Source organism: Ascaphus truei, chromosome 3 (genome assembly GCF_040206685.1).
Source record: "Ascaphus truei isolate aAscTru1 chromosome 3, aAscTru1.hap1, whole genome shotgun sequence".
NCBI classification, from domain to species: Eukaryota; Metazoa; Chordata; class Amphibia; order Anura; family Ascaphidae; genus Ascaphus; species Ascaphus truei.
In genome coordinates, this window is record NC_134485.1 from 109,069,996 (window position 1) to 109,093,942 (window position 23,947).

Consider the following 23,947-nt stretch of genomic DNA (forward strand, 5'->3'; position numbering starts at 1 on the left):
ACAGCGCGTGGGGCATTGTATAACAGCGCGTGGGGCATTGTATAACAGCGCGTGGTAATATTATTATCCTATAACTCAGTTTGGCATTGTATAACAGCGCGTGGTAATATTATTATCCTATAACACAGTTTGGCATTGTATAACAGCGCGTGGTAATATTATTATCCTATAACTCAGTTTGACATTGTATAACAGCGTGTGGGACATTGTATAACAGCGCGTGGTAATATTATTATCCTATTACTCAGTTTGGCATTGTATAACAGCGCGTGGTAATATTATTATCCTATAACACAGTTTGGCATTGTATAACAGCGCGTGGTAATATTATTATCCTATAACTCAGTTTGGCATTGTATAACAGCGCGTGGTAATATTATTATTATCTATAACTCAGTTTGGCATTGTATAACAGCGCGTGGTAATATTATTATCCTATTACTCAGTTTGGCATTGTATAACAGCGCGTGGTAATATTATTATCCTATAACACAGTTTGGCATTGTATAACAGCGCGTGGTAATATTATTATCATATAACACAGTTTGGCATTGTATAACAGCGCGTGGGACATTGTATAACAGCGCGTGGGACATTGTATAACAGCGCGTGGGACATTGTATAACAGCGCGTGGTAATATTATTATCCTAACACAGTTTAGATGGTAAAGTGACAGACAGGCAGAAAGTGGGCGTGGTTTCACACCGCGGTCCAGTACAGCCGGCCGGTAATGGGCGGGGCACTAGCTACACAAGGGAATATGAGTGGGCGTGGCCCAGTGTGAGTAGCTGTGGGCGTGGTTTGTGCGCGCTCCCCGTCCCATGCCAGCGCGCGCTCCCCGTCCCATGCCAGCGCGCGCTCCCCGTCCCATGACAGCGCGCGCTCCCCGTCCCATGACAGCGCGCGCTCCCGCCCCCGGGTATTATCTGACAGCCGCTGCCGGGGATGGAGGCTCCGGAGCCGGTGTGGCGGAAGCCCGCGGGGGGGCTGTCGGTGGAGGACGTGTACCGCATGGCCGCGTACATCGGGGCCGAGCTGCAAGCCCTGAGTGAGCGCTGCGGGCCGGACGCGGTGTCCGGGGTGGTCCCGCAGGTGGTGCGGGTGTTGGAGTTGCTGGAGGGTTATGCGGGGACCGGGAGAGAGCGGGGCTGTCCGGAGGAAGAGCTGCTGATCAGAGCGGTGCAGAGCCTGCAGCCCGGGAGAGAGGAGCGGCCCGGAGCGGTGAGGGATCTCTATAATAAAGGGAAAGCAGTGGTACTGTGCGAGAGAAACAAGGGGAAACTACATATCTGTACAGCACATCTTTAGAATATATTATTTATATACACACACACATATACACATATATGTATACTCATACATACCGCCTTTGGCATGTGATGGCACTAGAGGGAGAGTACTGATATTTTATAATGCAACCCCAGGGGACCATTACTTTTTATTATTGGCTGATTTGTGCTTCCAGTCCTATCGAAAGGGAAACTTGATTTATTTATAAAAAACGTCTCTCCTTTTTCTGCCTTTTTTTTAGTTTTTTTTACATGTTTTCAAGTCAGACATGGGATCACTACTACTTTTTTTTTTTTTTTTAAAGCCACATGTTATACATACATATTTTATTAACACGCTACATACAAAAATTATATATTTATCTGAAATGTATGCAACACATTGAAATGTAAAGTAGGGGTACTGGGCTCCATGATAAAGTACCTTGTGGTACGAAATGCGTAGGAGAGTTTCTTGTACAGGCATACCCCGTTTTAAGGACACTCACTTTAAGTACACTCCCGAGTAAGGACATATCGCTCAATAGGCAAACGGCAGATCACGCATGCGCCTGTCAGCACGTCCTGAATAGCAACACCGGCTCCCTACCTGTACCGAAGCTATGCGCAAACGGGGAGACTATAGAGCCTGTTACAAATGCGTTTATTACATCAGTTATGCACGTATATGATGATTGCAGTACAGTACATGCATAAATAAGTGGGGAAAAGGCAGTGCTTCACTTTAAGTACATTTTCGCTTTACATACATGCTCCGGTCCCATTGCGTACGTTAATGCGGGGTATGCCTGTACCTCCTTTTTAGTTATGATGTACTAATAAAAAATATTTTTAAATCAGTTTTTTTGACCTGCTGCTCTGTTTTTTTTTCCTGCCCTGGGATCCATGAGAAACTGATTCTGTGTATCAAGGATGCAGGATTATATAAAGACTTATCAGAATAGTTTTGTCTGGCTCTTCTGCTGGCGGTGACTAGGTTTAATAAAAACACGATGAGAATTACATGTGTAGGTTTGAGAGTAAAAGGAAGTGATGCTTTGTAAAAACCCCGTGGGTTAAAAATAAGCCGCAATTTGTAGGATGAGTTTAACCCAGCACGGTTTGTTTTTTGAACCCTGGCTTCTCTGGTAGGAAAGAGATTTAATGATGTGTGCAAACAGTGCCTTGAGTTTATTTCTTTGTGTGGCAGAGAAGCGGTTAATGCATTGCATTCTTGGCTGGCAGCGAAGGGTTACATGCCATGCTAGAAAATGCCCCGACTCCTGTCGTAGGTATTAATGTCCTTGCTGATGCTTATGGTACGGATTCTTGAGTGCAATGAATCTGAGTTTGAAGCAGGGGAACCTGGTTCAATTCCCGGTGTCGGCTCCTTGTGACCCTGGGCAAGCCACTTTATCTCCCTGTGCCTCAGGCACCGAAAACATAGATTGTAAATTTATCTGGGCAGGGACCGTGTCTGTAAAACTCCTATGTGCTGCGTACCGTGCGCTATAGTGTAATTGTGAAGCGCTTTGTGTCCTATTGGGAGAAAAGCGCTATATGAGATAGTTACTATTAACATGTTAAACAGTACCCTGTACCTGTCCTCTTTATAATGGTCACTATTCTATTTGCAGCACCTTCGTGGCGCAATTCCAGGCCCCTTTTCTATTTCTGTTCTATTCCTTTCCTGTAGGTGACAGCCCTATAAATAATTAATGCAGGATTGGTGCTGTCACGCTGCCTAATGATCGTCAAGTGTATTAAATGCCAGAGGCAAAGCCATGGCACGAGTTTACAGTAAGTAGGATATCCAATCATCCATGTTTATCATGTGGGTACAAGCAGTTTTTGCATTGACTGGTAACAGGTGGGCCATAGATAGCCTCTGCTACACTTCAACCTACACTCCATTATTTTAAACAAAACAAAAAAAAATATATATATAGATACTTGTGATCTGTTGTACGTTTGCAACTAAGCTTTTCCATATTGCAGAAATCCCCTCTAGTCACCATATCTATTTTTTATGTATGTATGTGGTTTTGTTTCACCGTGGGGGGATTCCTTTTGCTGCTGTATTTTGTGGAGTTGCATTCTGGAGATATTATTTGTTGAAAATATGTCTCCCAGGTATATTGAAACGGCAGCTGCCATTCCACACACACATGAACAGAGGTGGACACAGCAACTCTTGATGCCAGTGAGATTACACAGGGGAAAACTCTGCAATAACACGTTTAAAAATAAAATAAAACTAAGAAATGGATCAGTACGATATAAACAGTGTTTGTTTGTTCTGTTTGCTTGTTTCTTGGGAAGAGGGGGGTAGGGGGTTGCTTTGAATGGTATTCCAGATACTCATATTACTTTTGTTCTCATCTACTAGATAGAAGAAAACAATCTAGGAATATCTTCCTAAAAACACACCTGCCTGCAGCCTGGCACTGAATTTCCAACTTTACATGCTAACTAGTAATGCTGTTTATTTTGTGGCTGACATGGTAAATGTGTTAAGTGTTGCTTACTTTTGATCACAATGAAGCATTTTGGCTAGTGATGCTCTTCATAGGGGAACTGGCGACCGCAAATATATAAAAGGGACCTGCTAATTAGTTTAACTCTCAAATGATTGATGTAATTTGACTGTGTTTGATCAATATCTGATTTAATTTCTCTTCCTTCTGTGTTGGTGCTGTTTGTTTACTTTCCTTTCTTGTACAACATGATTGTACTCTGTTATATTTTACCTCGTGAGGCTGCGGTCCCAGTCAGCACTATAGCACGCGCGAGCACAGCGCTGCACTGCGGTCCTGGGAGAGAGGGAGAGTTTGCGGCGGGGGGCGTGGCCATGACCTCTCGCGGCTGGTCCACCCTCATTGGCTGAAATGCCGGCGGGGGCGGGGCCACGCCTCCCGCCGCAAACTCAATTTCTGCGTCTTTGAAAAATCTTGTCGGACCGCGCGGCTGCACCTTCCACGCGAAGGTGCGTACTGGGCCCAGCCCCATTGGGGGGCGGTGCTTGAACGCACAGAAAGCACTGGGACCGCAGCCTTAGGCCTGATATGGCAGGTATGGTTTTCTGTGTGTGGTGGGGCGGGTATGACGGGACGGGTTAGATCTTTACTCCCTTTGTAATAAGGGGCTTGCTTTAGGCATCTTATCTTTTCTGTAAACGGCACTGAAATACTGTACATACATTTCCTTAACTTTGTCATTGTGTGCATGAGGCAAGTTGGGACCAGACTTCTGACCCTGGAATGCCCCACGAATAGTTGTGAAATGTGTTTGTAGCCCTTTTTGTGAACCGCCTGACCCACCCAATCTCACATTGGCCCCTCGTGGTCTAACCGGTTCCTTTCCCCGCAACACACCTGCTCTAAGGGACTACTGGTAACTGCGTAACACCTGTGGCTCCAGGAGATCTGAGCCTCTGCTAGCTGGGAGCCTGGGGAAACCCTTACCATTACCTGGTGCAGCGCCTCCACTTACCCAGGATCCCCGTTATGAAAGATAGCCCTGGGTAAGAAATACAACACTCATAGATATAATACTAACACTTTACTAACACACAAACAAAGCAGTACACAACATCATAACCTTATGCTCTATCCGCATTACCTCGGCCCAATGTCTGGTGTTCCCACCCAGTGTCCTGTGATCCCCCACACCCAATGTCCCGTACTCCTACGGAGGTCGTGGGTGACTGCGCAGTCACTAAATTAAGCTAGGGCCCAGTTGGTGCACTTATATACTTCAGAGGTACCTTCCGAACACTCCGATGCTCGGGCCTGCAACTCTCTTCTAAAAGGGTCAGACGTCCGTCTGATCCTATCCAGGTACTTCTCTCCGTGGACCCCAACGAGGGTCCCACCGCTTCCCGGGAACAGCAACCAAATCACGGCAACACCAACCGCATCACGGGAACAGCAACCGCCGCTATCCCTAACTAACCCTATCAGGACAGGAACCTTAACCTAGGGCCTGTCCCTGATGAACCGCAACCTGGGATGGCTTGGGGAAAACTCCTAGGGCCTGTGGAACAATAACCTGCCCCCTCCCCTAGCTACCCAGTCCTATCTGTAATTCTCTAGCTACTCGCTACTCCTAACACCTGCAGCAGACACACAGCTCACACTGTCAGCCTGCAGGTATTCACACACGCTGCACACACTGCGCCCAGCACATGCAGCGACACACACACACACAGCTGCACTCACACACAGCCACCTGAATCCCGCAGCAAATCCACTGCTTGCACGCTGTGCCTATTTGCCAGTGCGCACAGCACTATCCGCTGTGGCACTGCCAAACTGCACCTTCCACACCTAAGGGTAACCTCCTTCTCTAGGGCCGTCCCTCTTCAGTTACCCCCTGCCCTTACCGGGAATTGGGGCCTGCCTGGGGACCTAAGGAGAACCCTTACCTGGTACAGGAGCCACGCGCTCCCTGCACCCTTCCTACTCCTTCCTTCTCCTCGTGCAGACTGACTGTGCAAAGCCCGGGAAATGTATCTATATTCCCGGGCTGAGCTTCCTCCAGCCCTATTGGCCGCAAGGGAGCACCTGACCTCTGTCTCCCTATGCCTGCCCTCGCGCGATCTCTCCCTAGCTCTGGGGATCCTACCTGCGCATGCGCGACCTGTCTGGAGCCTTCCCTGCGCTGGCCACCTACTGTGCATGCGCGAACTAACACGCAATGGCGGCGCCCTCTCCTTAAGCCGCCGAGCCGGTGGCAACGCGATCGCGGCCCTAGCAACGGCCCGATCGCGTCCCCGGCACCCGGCCTGCGCCTCACATTCCCGCTCTGCTCCCTGCAATGGCCCCCACCCTCGCGTTCTCCCGGCGGGTCCACCGCTGCCTCCGGCGGCACCCGCGACCACCCGGTAAGCGCGGAGGGGGGTCAGGGAGTCAAATTTTACCTCAGGGCTACATGTTTAAATGGCCTTTTGCTTTCACTTCCTTTCTTCCAATGCCTTTTTTGAAATATTGGACAGCAAATAAAAATACCACTTGTGAGCACATTCACACGTCTCAGACAGGTCTGCAATAGTGATGTACCGGGTACCCGGAAATTACCTGGCATACCCAGCACTATTTACAGTACCCGGAAATGTCTTAGCACCAGGGGCTGGAACCCGGTGCTGTTTAAGTTCTGTTCTGCTCTGGTCCCTCGGTCCTCCTCTTGGAGACGGCAGGAGCAGGGCAGCAGCCGGCGGCAGAGGGGGAGGAAGACCATGGCGACATCCTGGTGGCGGTGGGAGCAGTCGAAGACATCCTTCAGTCAGTGCCGGTGGGAGCAGGGGAACATGTGACCGGAGTAGGAGCGCTACTATTGGACAGCTGGGGAGGAGCGCATCTTCCGACATCCGGTGCAACGCCTCCCCGGCTGTCCGATAGTAATGCTCCTGCTCCGGTTACATGTTCCCCTGCTCCCACTGGCACTGGCTGTGACGGATGCCTTCTGCTGCTTCCACCGCCACCAGAAAGTCGCTATGCTCTTCCTCACCCTCCGCCGCCGGTATCCGGTACCTGGCATGGCAAATTTTTAAATGTTTTATTTTTTTTTGCCCCGGGTACCCGGCACTTTCCAGGACTCTGCACAACACTAGTCTACAACCCCGCCTTTCCCCATCATCTCTTGGCATACAGTGCTTCCACTGCAGCAAGGGATTCTGGGTAATAACATGCAAATGAGCACTCGCAGCGTGTCACTCTTCACTTCTTATCCATGTTGTACCCGCAAATGATATGTTTATTTGCTGTACACGGTATGGGGGAGGGTTTCTGTCTCCTTTTTATACCCACCGTGTATCTTTCCGAAGGAAGAAAGGGGCGGCCCTCCAGAGGACTTATTCCAAATAGAAAATGCTTTAATAAGAAGGATCAATGATTTTGGTCCACGACAGACATTTTGGTCTTTTTTTTTTAATTTTAATTTTTTATTTTTAACCACCATAACTTTTTTTTTTTTTTTTTATAAATGTCATGTTAATATCGGACAAAACTGATGTAAAATAATTCTTTGTTGGCCTCTTACCATTAACTTTTCTTACAGAGCAGTTTTCAGACTCGACAGAGAGCTTACAATCTAATTTTTAAAATCTCATTAGGTTGGGATCCCATAACCGCTTCCCTGGAAAAGGGGCACGCAACGTATTGCTGAGCAGGACCCCTGTAGTGTGGGAAAAAAATAAAAAAAAATAAAAGCATTATTTATGGTTTGCTCTGGAATTTAGACCACCTGTGAAAGAGGGAGTGATGTTTGCAGTAATGCGTTGTACTTTACTTTATTGGATCACCCTATAAAATGAGACAAAACAAGTTATTTTGATGTCATTCTGATCACACTGCTTCTGTTCACCCAAGCGATATGTTGTTCTGCTGCTCTAAAGACTCGTGTTGGTCATTTAACAGACTTGCCAGCAGCTACCAAACCTTAGTAAATAAAGGTGTTTAATTTGCTTAGTCAGAGTTGCTTACTTTATTTCTCTTTCGAAATCGGGACACCGATACTGTGCCGTATTTATAAAGCCATAATAAAGAAAAGTTTTTAACAGTCACTTTATATTCGTCATTTGGCAAAGTCCAACAGCTGTCATGTGTTTCTAATTCAGTCTGTTTACATGTTTTATACCTGGTTATATGGACCCGCTATTCTGAAAGGTTGTGTGACTCTCAATAAAGGGTCAGTGTCAGGGAATATATTAATGTCTGACACACAAGCTTAAAGTTTATCCTTAAAAAAACAATTTCCCAAACTCCCACCCTTTAAAAATGTACATATTAAAAAAACAAAATGGTGGCAAATGTCTGCATGCTGAACAATGGGGCTATCCTGCTTGTAACCTGTGAAGGGCCAGGCGGCAACATGTCCGCCGGCGGCGTTTTGGTCGCCTCCAAACGTCCTAGACGGGTTGTTAGCAGTGTTGCTGTGGGCTGTTTCAGTGCTGGCCATGCAAGTCAGAAGTGCGTAGCCTGCACTAGGTCTGGCCAATTTCTCACGGCACTGATGATAAGAAATGCAGTGACGACAATATTAATCTCGATTAAAAATATTGTTCAACTGGAAAAATAGACATTTACATTTTTAAATTAATGTTAAAATAAATCATTTGGAAGGTATTTTGTTTGACCATTTCTTAGAAGTTAAAGGAGTTGCTAAATACTTTAAAAAAATCTGCAACGCCTCCTTTCTTCCGGCCTATATCTGAAGATCAGAGGTGGGGGTAGGGTAAGGAGTGAATGATGGGACCCTTTTTATATTGGCAGATACACCATTTTTTATAAGGTCGCTATGTCTTAATGACATGTCGCCAACTGTCCCCAAAACGGCAAATGACTCCCATGATTGTCTGATGGTAGTATTGCTATTATAAAAAGACTTAAAGCTGCAGTTCAGTCAATATCCTGCATGTGTGTTTTTTTTAATAAATCAGTTCTGTAGTAAGAAAAAATACTTTTAGCATTTTCTGTTTTAAAAAAAACAACTTTTAAAGACCAATTTTCTTGTATTCTATTTTAACAGCCATTTGCTAAGGCACTGCCCCTTCATGTCCTGTCACAAGCCCTGGCACACCCCTTTGTCAGCCCTGCCCTCCCTCTAGCACATGTCAGTGCAGGAGTGCTCATGAATATTCATGAGCTTCCACTGACAGACAAGCAGAATATAAACAGATCCCTTCACTAATTATGTCACCAAATTTCGACCTATCAATACATGGAGAACGAATTGACTGGCAGCTATACAGTTCTTTAGGTAATTAGAGATTGCACACATGAAACTATTGAAGTAAAAAAATAAATTAAAGCTGCAGTTCAGTCTTTTTTTTTTTTTTTTTTAAGTATCAACGTACTTTATATTATCCCAATATTACTGTCATCCCACGTTTTTTTTATTTGCATTTCTTGCTAAGCACCTGTAAATGACCAGTTTTTTTCCCATTCAATATGTGCATCAATACAATCTGCACACTGACAAGTGATTTAGCTAAGCTGCCGATTTGATCCGTTCTCCTGTGATCGATTGGCAAAGATTTGGCTCGGGGGTTCGCTAAATCACGGTCAGTGCTGCAGAAGAGGACCAAAGATGCAAAGTGGAAGATCATGTGACCAGGCAGGCCCTAGATACAATTGGTGCACTGCTAGAGAGAGGGCAGGGCTCAAGAGGCAGAGCATGTTTCAGAAGAGGAAGGGGATGTGACTTTGTAATTGGTTGCTATAGAAACAAAAATGCTTGTTGCATTATAATACATTTACAAATTGTTTTGTTTTCCCCCCAAAAATGCCACAAGTATTTTCTCATAATGCAGAACTGATTTATATTTAAAAAATAAATAAAAACCACGTAGGATATTGCTTGAACTGCAGCTCTAAAGAGCGCTCTCTCTCCATTAAGCTGCGCTTATAGTGCCAGCGACGCGACGTCGCGGCAAAACAAATGCATTGCCTCTGTCGCGTGCGCTTATAGTAAACGCGACGCGACGGATTGGTCACAATCGCTGGAAGTCATCTCTACTTGATTTTCCAGCGACCGTCGCCTGACCGTCGTGTCGTCGCCGTCGCCGGCACTATAAGCGTAGCCTTAGGCTTTGTCCGCGGGGGCCGGCTCCATTAGTTGCCTGCGCGATGCGCGACTGCCTTTGCCTAAAGACAAGAATGTTGTCTTTTGCTGCGGCGGCCGAGCATTGGCCACGTGACAGTGGCGGTTCAATGAGGGCGAACCTGCCGCGTGACATCATGGCCGAGCCCCCGCTACGCCTCCCCATCGCGAGTTGCCAGTAGTCCACCTGGTTGCGCTGATGCCAGGAACGAGTGCCGCCAGGCGCGCACTGTGGCCTTAGCCTTAGGCCTGTATTATAGTAAGCGCGTGCATGCGGCAATGAGAAATACCTGTCTCCCTATGACAGTGTATCTAGTGCAGACGCGCACGCACGGCAGAGAGCGTTGGCTCGGCAGCTGTGTAGAAAGACTAAGAAATGTATTTTCGAGTGGCTGCCGTGCCACGTGACACTGTGAGCCAATCACAGGCAGGAAAAAACCTACCCTTGTGATGTCATGCGCACGTCATCGTATGGCCTATACAGACAACACGCGTGACGTCAGACGCGCGCAAGCGCTTACTATAATGCAGACCGTAGGCCCTGGCCATGGTGCCTTCGCCCGCGCGGAGGCTGTGAAGTCCATGGGGGATGGGCCGTGGGGGGCATTTAACAGACTTGCCAGCAGCTACCAAACCTTAGTAAATAAAGGTGTTTAATTTGCTTAGTCAGAGTTGCTTACTGTACTGTATTTCTCTTTCGAAATCGGGACACCGATACTGTGCCGTATTTATAAAGCCATAATAAAGAAAAGTTTTTAACAGTCACTTTATATTCTTCATTTGGCAAAGTCCAACAGCTGTCATGTGTTTCTAATTCAGTCTGTTTACATGTTTTATACCTGGTTATATGGACCCGCTATTATGAAAGGTTGTGTGACTCTCAATAAAGGGTCAGTGTCAGGGAATATATTAATGTCTGACACACAAGATTAAAGTTTATCCGTAAAAAAACAATTGCCCAAACTCCCATCCTTTAAAAATGTACATATTAAAAAAACAAAATGGTGGCAAATGTCTGCATGCTGAACAATGGGGCTATCCTGCTTGTAACCTGTGAAGGGCCAGACGGCAACATGTCCGCCGGCGGCGTTTTGGTCGCCTCTAAACGTCCTAGACGGGTTGTTAGCAGTGTTACTGTGGGCTGTTTCAGTGCTGGCCATGCAAGGCAGAAGTGCGTAGCCTGCACTAGGTCTGGGCAATTTCTCACGGCACTGATGGTAAGAAATGCAGTGACGACAATATTAATCTCGATTAAAAATATTGTTCAACTGGAAAAATAGACATTTACATTTTTAAATGAATGTTAAAATAAATCATTTGGAAGGTATTTTGTTTGACCATTTCTTAGAAGTTAAAGGAGTTGCTAAATACTTTAAAAAAATCTGCAACGCCTCCTTTCTTCCGGCCTATATCTGAAGATCGAAGTGGGCGTAGGGTAAGGAGTGAATGATGGGACCCTTTTTATATTGGCAGATACACCTTTTTTTATAAGGTCGCTATGTCTTAACGACATGTCGCCAACTGTCCCCAAAATGGCAAATGACTCCCATGATTGTCTGATGGTAGTATTGCTATTATAAAAAGACTTAAGAATCAACGTACTTTATATTATCCCAATATTATTGTCATCTCACCTTTTTTATTTGTATTTCTTGCTAAGCACCTGTAAATGACCAGTTTTTTTTTCCATTCAATATGTGCATCAATACAATCTGCACACTGACAAGTGATTTAGCTAAGCTGCCGATTTGATCCGTTCTCCTGTGATCGATTGGCAAAGATTTGGCTCGGGGGTTCGCTAAATCACGGTCAGTGCTGCAGAAGAGGACCAAAGATGCAAAGTGGAAGATCAGGTGACCAGGCAGGCCCTAGATACAATTGGTGCACTGCTAGAGAGAGGGCAGGGCTCAAGAGCCAGAGAAAAAAACACAAAGAACAGCGCAAAAACGCAATAGTGAAGTAAATAATGACAAATTAAATTGGTGTAAAAATGGTGAGTATTAGGCGTACATTTAGGCAAATAAAACAAAGCATGTCTGTGCAAACATCAGCACAATGTTACCACAGGAGCCCCTCTGGATGGTGTCGCCCTCTGGTTCAGCAGCTGTCTCTGGAGAGTCTTTAGTTGTATCTCTCACCCTCGTGGAAGGCAGCTGCAGCCCTTGAGCTGTTTGTTGAATCCTCCTCTGACTGTTTTATCAGGCTGGGCTCACAGGTACACACTGCGCTGTAGGGGATTACAAGTCCACTTTCTCCTGCACACAGAAGTGCCTGCAATCTCTCTGTGCACTCGGGGCACCACGCGGTCCACGTGGTGTGTTGTGCCGGCGCTCGCGCACTCCCGTGACGTCACGGGTGACGCGTTGTGCCTCGTGTAGTGGAAATCCCCAAAAGTCAGATCCGCAATGCAAACGGCTTCAGAAATGTAATGAGGGGGCTAGGATAGGGTGCCAAAACCTTGAGAATATACCAACTGCCTGTTTATTCTCACTTGATGTACGCAGAACTATTTACTTTTAACCATAAAGTCACATTTTATACTTTAATACACTATGTGCGTTGTGCGCCTTGTTCTTTTGTTTTTTGGCAATGAGAAATACCTGTCTCCCTATGACAGTGTATCTAGTGCAGACGCGCACGCACGGCAGAGAGCGTTGGCACGGCAGCTGTGTAGAAAGACTAAGAAATGTATTTTCAAGTGGCTGCCGTGCCACGTGACACTGTGAGCCAATCACAGGCAGGAAAAAAACCTACCCTTGTGATGTCATGCGCACGTCATCGTCTGGCCTATATAGACAACACGCGCGCGTGACGTCATACGCGCACAAGCGCTTACTATAATACAGACCTTAGGCCCTGGCCATGGTGCCTTCGCCCGCGCGGAGGCTGTGAAGTCCATGGTGGATGGGCCGTGGGGGGCCTTCTAGGGGCGTCATGGAGCTGGTTCGTCCTCATTGGGCGAACCGCTCACGTGACCTGCGTGTCGTGCCAAGAAATGTGCCACGCTGTCTATGGGCGCGATCAATGCCTTAAGGCAATCTGATCGCACCCTGCGCAGACGCCTCCGCGCGGTCTCCCACACCATGGACTCAGCCTTAGTGGATATGGGAGCTTTTTGCAGGTACAGCAGTGTTAGGACATACAGATGGTCTGTGGTTGTAGGCTTTGAATACTTTGGCCAAAGAATTAAACTAAATGACCCTTGCTTATGAGAGGCTTATAGGAAAAATACAGTAGGCAGATTTAATGAAGAAAGATGGAGAACTGTATCAGGTTAGGGGCTTAGGCTAAGCAAGTAATCGGATGTACAAATGACCAAGCAGAAGAGAAAACAGTCCTTCTTGGAGACAAACAGAAGGAGGAATAATGAGACTAAAAAACAGAAGAGGGTGTGATGTTGAACGAGACAGGTCTAGCAGTCCAGCTTCATTATTTTTGCTCAGTCTTCACAGCTGAAGTTGAAGAGGAGGGACCACAGTTGGGTAAAACAGGAATATAAATGGAAAGGAGGTGAACACAGGTCCATTTAGAGAAAAAAAAGGTCCCAATGGCCGTTTTAAAGCCGGAAAGTGGACAAATCAGTGCGGCCAGATGGGACACATCCAAGGATATTAATGGAGTTTATGGGGGAAGTGCTGGCAACACTGTTAACAGAACTATTGAACCAGTCACTGTCGGCAGCTCAGCAGTTCCAGATAACTGGAGAAGACCAAATGCAGTCCCACTTCAAAAAAGGGAAAGGGCTCGATCTGACAGTCAAACTGTAGATGCCAAGTTATTGTGTTGCAACTCACAGTGACATATACCTACGACAGGCAGCGTCTGTATTAATCTGAGTTGCAGCATTATCTGGTATATCTGCGACGAGGTGAGGGATTTATGGCGCAAGTGGGAGGAGTGAGGGTTGGGGGGTTACATTTGCATATTGTCACAGGTTTATGCAGTAAGGAATGTGTGGTTTGCGCCATATTTTCTCGACTGTTTGCTCCGTCACCGTAAAGGCGGCACAAGTCCTTTTTACATTTATTTTAATTTTAGCATAGTCTGCTCCAAATTCTAGAACAGTAGAAATACATATAATGAATATGTTATATTTGTGACATAAATGCGTCAGCAGCGACCAATTTCCTGATACACAGACCCCCCAATTTCCTGATACACAGACCCCCCAATTTCCTGATACACAGACCACCCAATTTCCTGATACACAGACCCCCCAATTTCCTGATACAGACCCTCAATTTCCTGATACATAGACCCCCTAATTTCCTGATACACAGACCCCCTCCCCCCCAGAGTAGAGAAAGGGCTGCTAACTGCAGGCCAGTGAGCCTGTCAGTAGTGGGGAAATTAATGGAAACATAGCAGAAATAAACAATCCTTTTATATCTAAAAAGCAAGTTACAAGGTCGCAGGCAGCATAGATTTACTAGGATATTAGATCACATCAAACAACTCTGGGAGATTTTTATTGACTGGGTGACTAAGGTGATAGATCAGAGTGGAGCAGTGGATGTAGCTCACCTAGATTTTAGTAAGGCCTTTGACACTCTCCCACATAGAAGGCTGATAAATAAATTGCAATGCTTGGGATTGGATTCTAAAATGGATAAGACATTGGCTTAGGGATAGGTGATGGAGGGTTGTGGTAAAGTGAGTGCATTTAATGGGGGGAAGGGTTACCAGTGAAGCACCTACTGGATCTATACTGGGACCAAACCACTTTAATACCTTTTATTAGTGACATTACAAATGGTTTTGAAGGGAATTAATTTGTTTGCCGATGACAGAAAGATATGTAACAGGGTGGACACTGCAGAGGGTTAAACAAAATGCTGAATGATTTCAGTAGATTAGAGGAATGGTCAAGAATGTGGAAATATACAATTTTAATGCCAACAAGTGCAAACTCCATGCACTTGAGCCACAAAGATCCAAAGGCAGAATTACTGGATTAATGGCCCTGCATTGTCCACTCCTACAGAGGAAAGAGACCCGGGAGACATTATTTCAGGTGACTTCAAACTAGTAGGCGAGCAGTGTGCTCATACAGTGGGGGGAAGCCATGTTAGGTTATTTAGGGTCAGCCTAGGATATTTGTCCATGGCCGTTTCACCGCAACCAAAATGGCCGCCAGCACTTCGCCGCAACTGTCTCTGCCGCTTGAAGCTGCCGGCCACATCACCGGCTGCTAAGGTAAGTAAACGCCCTCCCCTAAGCCCTTACACTAAAACCCCTTAAATTAACCCCTTGCCCGTACCTGTAATAAAACTTACCTTGGAAGTGGCTGGTGGCGTGGATGCCAGCGACTGCGGCGGAGGCTCCATCTGCGGCGAAACGGCCGCCGCCAAATGTCCCTATCCGATTTTAGAGAAATGTATTGTCAGCAGACAGAGCAAGGTAGCGATACCTCTTTATAGACCATTGGCAGGAGCTCACCTAGAGCACGGTGTGCAGTTCTGGAGACAATATAAATAAGGACTTAAATAAATGAGTGTGCAAATAAATGCTACTTACTATAAATGGTGCACAGTCTACAATCGGGGGTGTGCAAACTCGCCTTAATGCGCCTCCTGCCTCCCCCACCCTGCACATCTCTGGTGTCAAATGATGTCGCGGAGTTGTGACTCAAATGATGCCGGTAGCCATGGAGACGCGTCACTGGAACCAAGGTAAGTAAAAAGTTACAGAGGCCTCACGCGATCCCCAGCATTTATTTTAAATCCCTTCGGGGAAGCGCGGGGCTTCTGTTACAGCTGCGCTGCCCCCCCCCCCTGAAAATCTCACGCCCCCCCACTTTGCGCACCCCTGATCTACATCATAAAACTTGGGAAAGACTAAATGACCAACATGTATAGTTAGAAGGGAGAGGGGGATATGATAGAGCGTTTCTAATACATTAAAGGCTGCAACAAGGTACAGGAAAGAAGCATATTTCATAGAAAAAGCTGTGTTGGAACAATAGGTCGTGCTTTGGGGCTGGAGCGTGGCCGGCTCAGGGAAAATGTGAGGGAGTACTTCATGCAAACGGTGGTGGATTCATGGCACCGCCTCCCAGCAGAGGTGATAGGGGCCTCGCACAGCAAATTAAAACATCCTTAGGTAGACATCACGCCACCCTAACTAAATATGAAAGAACGCCACGGATCACACGGGCGCTGAGGTTTGAGAGGAGATGGGCAGACCTGGTGGTTCTTCTCTGTATTGTATGTCTTTATTGATATAGCGCCATTAATGTACATAGCGCTTCACAGTTGTAATACACGTGACAATCATATAAATAACAGGTCATGGGAATAAGTGCTTCAGACAAAGTAACATTTAGGAAGAGTAGTCCCTGCTCCGAGGAGCTTACAATCTAATTGGTATCTGCCATCATATTCTGTTTCTGTGAAAGCAAGCAAGAGATCGTAGGCATCAATATCTTGAGAATGGTCCCAACTGAGACTGAAACATTCATATAGGTCAGCGGTGCGCAAACTGTGGGGCGCGACCCCCAGGGGGGGCGCGAGACTGCCAACGGGGGGCGCGGGGTTTACAGAGGCCCCGCGCGCTTCCCGAAGGCACTTAAATTAAGTGCCGGGGGAGCTGCAGGGCCTCGGTAAACCTAACTTACCGTGGCTCCGGCGGCTTCCTTCCTGCATCGCCATGGCAACGCGGCGGCAAAATGACGCCGTGAGGTCATGTGACGTCACATTGCTATGGCAACGTGACGTCATTACGCCGGAGCGCGGGTAAGTTGGGGTTGGGGGGGGCGCGGGAGTGAGGGGACAGCCGGCAGGGGGGCGCAGGGAAAAAAGTTTGCGCCCCCCTGATATAGGTAATAAAATACCTTATTTTTCCATTTGAATTAATGTTCCTGTGAGTGCATGTACTGTATGTAATATATTTATTTGTATAGCACCATTCATGCACATAGCGCTTCACAGCAGTAATACACGCGACATAATAATATAAGATAATGGGAATAAGTGTTTCAGACCTAAAAAGTAAATTCGGAAAAGGAGTCCCTGCCCCGAAGAGCTTACAATCTGAAAACTATCCTTCCTGTGTATCCATGCACCCGGCAGTACTTGGTTATTGTGAGTGCCTGTTTCTGTGTTCCTATATATAGACTAGTCTGCCATATTCCATATTTACTGTGAGTCTCCGGGCGCCTGCTCTCCTGCTTTTTATTAAGGTTTACAATGAGTAGCAAAGCTGCACACCAATAGCATAGAATAAAATACTTGCAATGACCAGTGCTCCGGGTTCAGGGAAATCCGCCTGAGAATCCTGAATTCGTAGAAAACATGATGATCCAGGGCACATAGGGATTTTCAAAAAGAATTTTAATGTATCATAATAGCACCAAAGTACAACGTTTCGTCCATCTACAGTAAGAGGAATTTTTCAAGTGACTGGAGATCAACGTGGGATATTTGGGGGGGGTGATTATTTTAAGTTTATTCACATGTTTATTGGCTATTTTATACTGGACCTTTTTCATTTCTTATATGCCAGTCACTTGAAAAAGTCCTCGTAGAAGGACGAAACGTCGTACTTTGGTGCTGTTATGAAACATTAAATTTTGGGGGGGAAATTCGTATGTGCCCTGAATCATCATTTTTTTCTTTTATTAAGGTTTGCCATATTCAAATTGTTCCTGTATTACGGTTGTGGATCTCCTGTAACTCCTAAGTCTTCCTCGTCTATATTTCACCAACACAGGATGTGCAGCAGAAGTTGCTCGACGCTCAGAAGAAGGAGCATGATCTTCAGAACCAGCTTTCCCAGCTGACGGAAGAGAATCAAAAGCTGTTGGGGCAGCTGGCTGAGACCAAGTCTCAGGGGGGTAAGAACCTTGCTATGAGGTGTAGCAGTACTTGTTGTGACCATTTAGTTAATTAACCATTAACCCCTTCAGTGTCAGAGGCACATGCAGGCATTAATAATTCCGTTTTAAATAAAGATATGCAGTACGAAAAGCATTTTTTTTCTCCCTCACAGTTATTATACCAGCCCCATCCCTAATATTTTCATACTCGCTATATGGAGCTTTTTGTTGACCCTTAAAAAAATTACAGGTGTCAGAACTCCGTTCTCTTGAGTTCCCCACAAAAATAGCCCAAGCTTGGCACCTGCATAAATGTACGCCCCAAAAACTATGTTTGGTGGCCCCTGTAACACTCTACATTATATCTACTTATAACGTGCGTCGATTGCTGGAATGGCCACGGTACAGCGCGCATCAAATTTCAGAACCAGGTCTGTGTGGTGTGTATTGTATTGATCACATGGCCTGGATCTTCCAGACTGTGTGTGTGTGTGTGTGTGTGTGTGTGTGTGTGTGTGTGTGTGTGTTTGTATTCTCCCCATTTAGTGAGAAGAGCTCATATATTGTAAGTTTGTATGAGTTTTATAAGTAAAAGTTTGACAGCCCTCAGCATGAAAGCACAGGTGCCGCCCACAAAAATCATTGGGCCCAAGACAAATATATGAAGCAGCCCCCCCACCCCCCGGGTGCATTTGGGAATGGGAAATGGGGGGGGGGGGAGGGTATTATGAGCAGCTGGAAGGGGATGTAAGATAATAGACCTGGTGGTGGGGGGGGGGGGTGATAAGGAGGTAATGGACCTGGGGTTGGGGGGGAATATAGGGGGTTAATGGTTATGGGGGGAGGAAATGAGGTGGGGATAATGGGGGAGGGATGTAAGGGAACAATGGTCCTATGGAGGGTGTAAGGCAAGAATGTCAAACTCGCGGCCCACGGGCCGCATGCGGCCCACAACGAACATATTTGCGGCCCAGCCCAGTGGATCCCAATCTGTGCGCCGCGGCGCCCTGGTGCGCCGTGGCTTGCCTAGAGGGCCGCCGCGATTATCCCTCCCCACCATCCCTCCTTAATGCCGGCCGGGCCGCAGGGGATTGGCTGCAGGCAGAGAGGAAGCCGGGGGCGGGGCTTCCGCTTTGTGCACAGCACACGGTGAGTGTGTGTGTCTGCTTTCCCGCTCCTGGCTCCTCTGTCTGCTGGTGGCTGCGCGGTGTCCTGTCCCCTTCTGCCCTGGGTGATAGGAGAAGGTAAGGGGGGTGCTGGGGGAGGGGGGGAGTTAGTTGTACATTTGCCTGTCCTGCACGGATCGCATGCCTTTCCTCCCCCCCTCCCCCCAGTCACTCACATCCGTCGCTGCCTCTGCTCTCCACTGCTCGTGTGTGTCTGTGTGTGTCTGTGTCTATGTGTGTGTCTGTGTCTGTGTGTGTCAGAGAGAGAGAGAGAGTGTGTCAGAGAGAGAGAGAGAGAGTGTGTCAGAGAGAGAGAGAGAGAGTGTCAGAGAGAGAGAGAGAAAGTGTGTCAGAGAGAGAGAGAGAGTGTGTCAGAAAGAGAGAGTGTGTCAGAAAGAGAGAGAGAGAGAGGGTCAGAGAGAGGGAGTCAGAGATGCCAAGTGTCAGGAAGAAAACATTAATTTTATCGTTGTTCTTGTTCTTTTTTTTTTATATACTGTAATTTTCTAAATAAACCTACGTTTCTATGAAAATTGAAGTTTTTGTTTTTTTGCGGCGCACCTAACCTTAAACCTTGTTTATTTGGCCCATGTTAGCCTTTGAGTTTGACATGCTTGATATATATATATATATATATATATATATACACTAATACTTACACAAACGAGTCACATCGATCCATTCAGACGCCCATGGCGAACACGACAAGACTAAGCATGACCATCTTACACCTAAACCTGAGCAATATATGAATATCTGTTCCCCAGTACTTGATGTGTCTTGTGACAAACGGCTTACTCCGGGGCTCCGCCGTCTGTCCGGGACTGTTAGAACACGGTCTTTTAGGGTAGGTTAAATGATGAGACGTCACGTACTGTTCCTTTAAACAGGCTATGCCTGGTTTATTCAGTCCCAGGCACTGAGACTGCCACAGTTTAAACAGAAAACAAAGCCAAACAAAAAGCTGCTCGTCTGAGCGATAACTTAAACTTAGATGTCCCTGACTCAGAGTTGGAAGTGGCTTGTCCACTTCCACCAACAAAATAAGTACCTTTGCAGTCTTTAGACAAACTAACAGAATGAATGAAGCGATTTGGGAAAGAGGCTTTCTCACCCCTCTGCAGTTCAGCAGCCTTCCAGGCTCTTGGGCGGGGCCCAGAGGAAACAGGAAACAGGTCTTATATACCTGAACTCTAATCAGCATGACAGGTGACAGAAAACAGGCAGCAGACAAACTGTGGAATGGAGTGCCTGTACCACGAGGCTGCCCTGTTCAGCTTAGACAGGACAGAAACTGTTCAGTATCCTGGGAGCCCTGTATATGGAGTTTATTACCAACCCCTGGTTTCTGTCACATATCCTCCCCCCCAGCTCAGACCTCGAGGGGTGAGCGACCATGGATATTAGGGAGTGCATCCTTGACAACCCGTCGGCATTGCCATGTTTGTGCCCCGACCTGTGTTCCACAGAAAATTTAAAGGGCTGTAGGCTTAGGAACCACCTGGTCACCCTAGCGTTCTTCTCCCTATTTTGACACATCCAGGTAAGGGGTGCATGATCTGTGACCAATCGGAACTTTCTCCCCAACAGATAATACTTGAGTGTCTCTACAGCCCACTTTATTGCGAGACACTCTTTCTCGACTATGGAGTAATTTTTCTCCTGGGGATTTAGTTTCCTACTTAAATAAAGGATGGGGTGCTCCTCCCCTTGAGACTCCTGGGAGAGTACCGCCCCCAGCCCTACCTCAGATGCGTCGGTTTGGACTACGAACTCTTTGGAGAAGTCAGGTGTGACCAACACTGGTTGGGCACAGAGAGCTTCTTTCAGGCTTCTAAAGGCCTGTTCGGCTTCGGGGGACCACTTTACCATTAGCGGTCCTCTTGCTTTTGTGAGGTCGGTTAGTGGGGTTGCCTTAGTTGCAAAATTGGGAATAAACCTCCTATAGTAGCCAATTAACCCCAAAAAGGTCCTTACTTGTTTTTTTGTGACTGGCCTTGGCCAATTTTGTATCGCCTCTACTTTGAGTGTTTGTGGTTTGAGTAACCCTCTACCAATAGAATACCCCAGATACTTGGCCTCCTCCAGACCAATAGTGCATTTAGCGGGGTTAGCAGTTAGTCCAGCAGACCGAACTGCGTCGAGCACAGCTTGGACCTTTGGAAGGTGGGACTGCCAATCTTCACTATGGATTACCACATCATCCAGGTAGGCGGCAGCGTACCGAACATGTGGTTTTAAAATTTTATCCATCATTCTTTGGAATGTGGCGGGAGCTCCATGTAAGCCAAAAGGCAGCACCTTATATTGAAAGAGGCCGTCTGGGGTTGAGAAGGCTGTTTTTTCTTTTGCCCTTTCTGTGAGGGGAACCTGCCAGTACCCTTTTGTTAGGTCTAGGGTTGTGAGATATCGGGCTTTGCCCAGTCTCTCTACAAGTTCATCCACCCTGGGCATAGGATAAGTATCAAATTTTGACACCGCGTTTAGTTTCCGGTAGTCATTACAAAACCTTGTTGTACCGTCTGGCTTTGGGACTAAAACTATAGGGCTGTTCCACCCACTTTGGGATTCCTCAATTACGCCTAGTTTTAGCATTTTTTTAACCTCTAAACTTATAGCCTCTCTCTTGGCCTCTGGGATTCGGTACGGTTTAAGGTTAACTCGGACCCCCGGTTCAGAGACTATGTCATGTTTAATTACGTTAGTTTTACCTGGCTGTGTAGAGAAGATTTCTTTGTTCCTTCTCACTAAACTCTGGACCTCTCGTTTCTGATGCACGGACAGTGTTTCAGCTATGCTAACCTCTGGGTCAGTTTCTTGATTCTCTGACGGACCTGGGGGTACTAGGGTTAACAAGACCTCTCTATCTTTCCAGGGCTTGAGTAGGTTTATATGGTAAATTTGCTCAGGTTTCCTCCTACCTGGCTGCCTTACCCTATAATTTACTTCTCCCACTCTTTCCAAGACCTCATATGGCCCATGCCATTTAGCAAGGAATTTACTCTCCACGGTGGGAACCAGAACTAGTACCCTATCACCTGGAAAAAAAATTCTGACCCTAGCACCCTTATTATACGTATTCCTTTGTGCTTCTTGAGCTTTCTCCATGTGTTCCCTCACTATGGGTAGGACTGCAGCAATGCGGTCCTGCATTTGGGCAACATGCTCTATTACACTTCTGTAAGGGGTAACCTCGTGTTCCCAAGTTTCTTTGGCTATATCCAGTAAGCCCCTTGGGTGTCGGCCATACAATAGTTCAAACGGGGAGAAGCCTGTGGATGACTGGGGAACTTCCCTAATGGCAAATAACAGGTATGGTAACAAACAGTCCCAGTTTTTCCCATCCTTATCGACCGCCCGGCGTAACATGCTCTTTAAGGTTTTATTGAACCTTTCCACTAAACCATCTGTTTGTGGATGATAGACTGAGGTTCTGAGATGCTTGATTTTTAGGAGTTTACATAGCTCTTTTGTTACTTGGGACATAAATGGTGTTCCCTGGTCAGATAAGATCTCTTTAGGAATTCCGACCCGGGAAAACAGAAGTACTAACTCTTTTGCTATGTTTTTAGCAGAGGTGCTACGTAGGGGAACTGCCTCCGGATATCGGGTAGCATAATCTAATATTACCAATATATGCTGATGTCCCCTAGCAGACTTTATTAGGGGTCCTACTAGATCCATAGCAATCCGGTCAAATGGTACCTCTATTATGGGAAGGGGTACCAATGGGCTGCGGTATGCTTTGAACGGGGCGGTGATCTGACATTCTGGGCATGAGGAACAATAGTTTGTAATTTCTGCCAGAACCCCAGGCCAATAAAAGCTTCGGAGAACCTTTTCTTTTGTCTTTTCCACCCCTAGGTGTCCCCCCAATGGATGACTATGTGCGAGGTGTAATACTACGTTACGGAATGTCCGTGGTACCAACAATTGTTTAGTTGTAACTGATTTTCTTTTATCAACCCGATATACTAGGTCGTTCTCTACCTCGAAGTAGGGGTAAGCAAGTGACCTATCTGGTTGGCCATGAGTACTATTCTGGTCCCGTATATTTCCCCTTGCTACCGCTAATGTGGGGTCCTCCCACTGGGCCTTCTTAAAACTCCCAGGACTGACCTCTAGGTCAGCGAGGGTCTTATCCTGTACTGGGGTGGTAAGTGCCTGATCAACATCTTGATTTGGGGTATTCCCTACCAAAGTAGTGATGGGGAAGGGAATTTCACAGCACTCCTCCTTTTCCCCTTTCTTATTTGGGCCCTCGTCAACCTCCATTTCTGAAAAAGGGAAAGGATTTGTTTCTTCTAACACTTCGTTATGGTCTGCTATTGAACTCTGGGCGCTATTCTGAGCTGGGGACCACATTTTTAGAAAATGGGGAAAGTCGGTCCCTATTAACACATCATGTGCCAGTTTGGGTACAACACCCACCTTGAAATCTAAAGAACCAAATTCTGTTTCAAAAAAAACATCAACAGTGGAATATTCATGATTATCCCCATGTATACAACAAATTGCCACTCTTTGTGAACTGTTTACCTGTTTCTTCTTAATGGGCAATAGGTATTCGGACACTAGTGTGACCATACTCCCAGAGTCAAGAAGTGCCCGAACCCTCTTACCATTAACCTTTACAAATGCCCACAGATGGTTATTCAAGGGGTCCTCTGGGCTAGGGCCCATACATTGGGACAACAGCGAATAAGGTTCCACGCTGTTGCATTGCATGGGCTCATCATTTAGTGGGCAGATTTTTGCTGTGTGGCCCCTCTCATGACAATTTACACATTTAGGTACATAGTCTGTGTCCCACTTAGAGCCTTTTCCCGGCTCCCCATGTTGGCTATTGCCCTTAGTGTGCGAACCACTGTTGCTGGTGCTGCGTGAAGGTGGTCGCCGCTCTTCAGCTCCCCTTAACCCCGGTACCCTTTTACCGTCTCTGGAAGAGTCCTGGAACCTCGGGTAGTGGGGTTGCTCCACGACTGTGGGTTGCGGGTGCTCTCCTGCTGCATTGTACCTTTCTACGAGGGCCACAAGCTCATCCGCATTGTGGGGGTCACTCCGACTGACCCAATGGCGTAAGGCAGAGGGAAGT

General features: G+C 46.7%; 1 protein-coding gene across 2 annotated transcripts in view; it reads left to right on the forward strand.

Annotated features, from left to right (window-relative positions):
* RILP (Rab interacting lysosomal protein) overlaps nucleotides 1-23,947 on the forward strand; it is a 113,946-nt gene that overhangs the window by 64,339 nt on the left and 25,660 nt on the right. The window contains exons 1-2 of one of the 2 annotated variants that reach the window (XM_075589318.1): nucleotides 843-1,222; nucleotides 17,581-17,704. In XM_075589318.1, the coding sequence (XP_075445433.1) occupies nucleotides 947-1,222; nucleotides 17,581-17,704 (400 nt within the window). In that variant the 5' untranslated portion in view covers nucleotides 843-946. Of the gene's footprint in view, nucleotides 1-842; nucleotides 1,223-17,580; nucleotides 17,705-23,947 lie in introns of those variants that run through there. The other variant, XM_075589320.1, reaches the window with a different exon arrangement.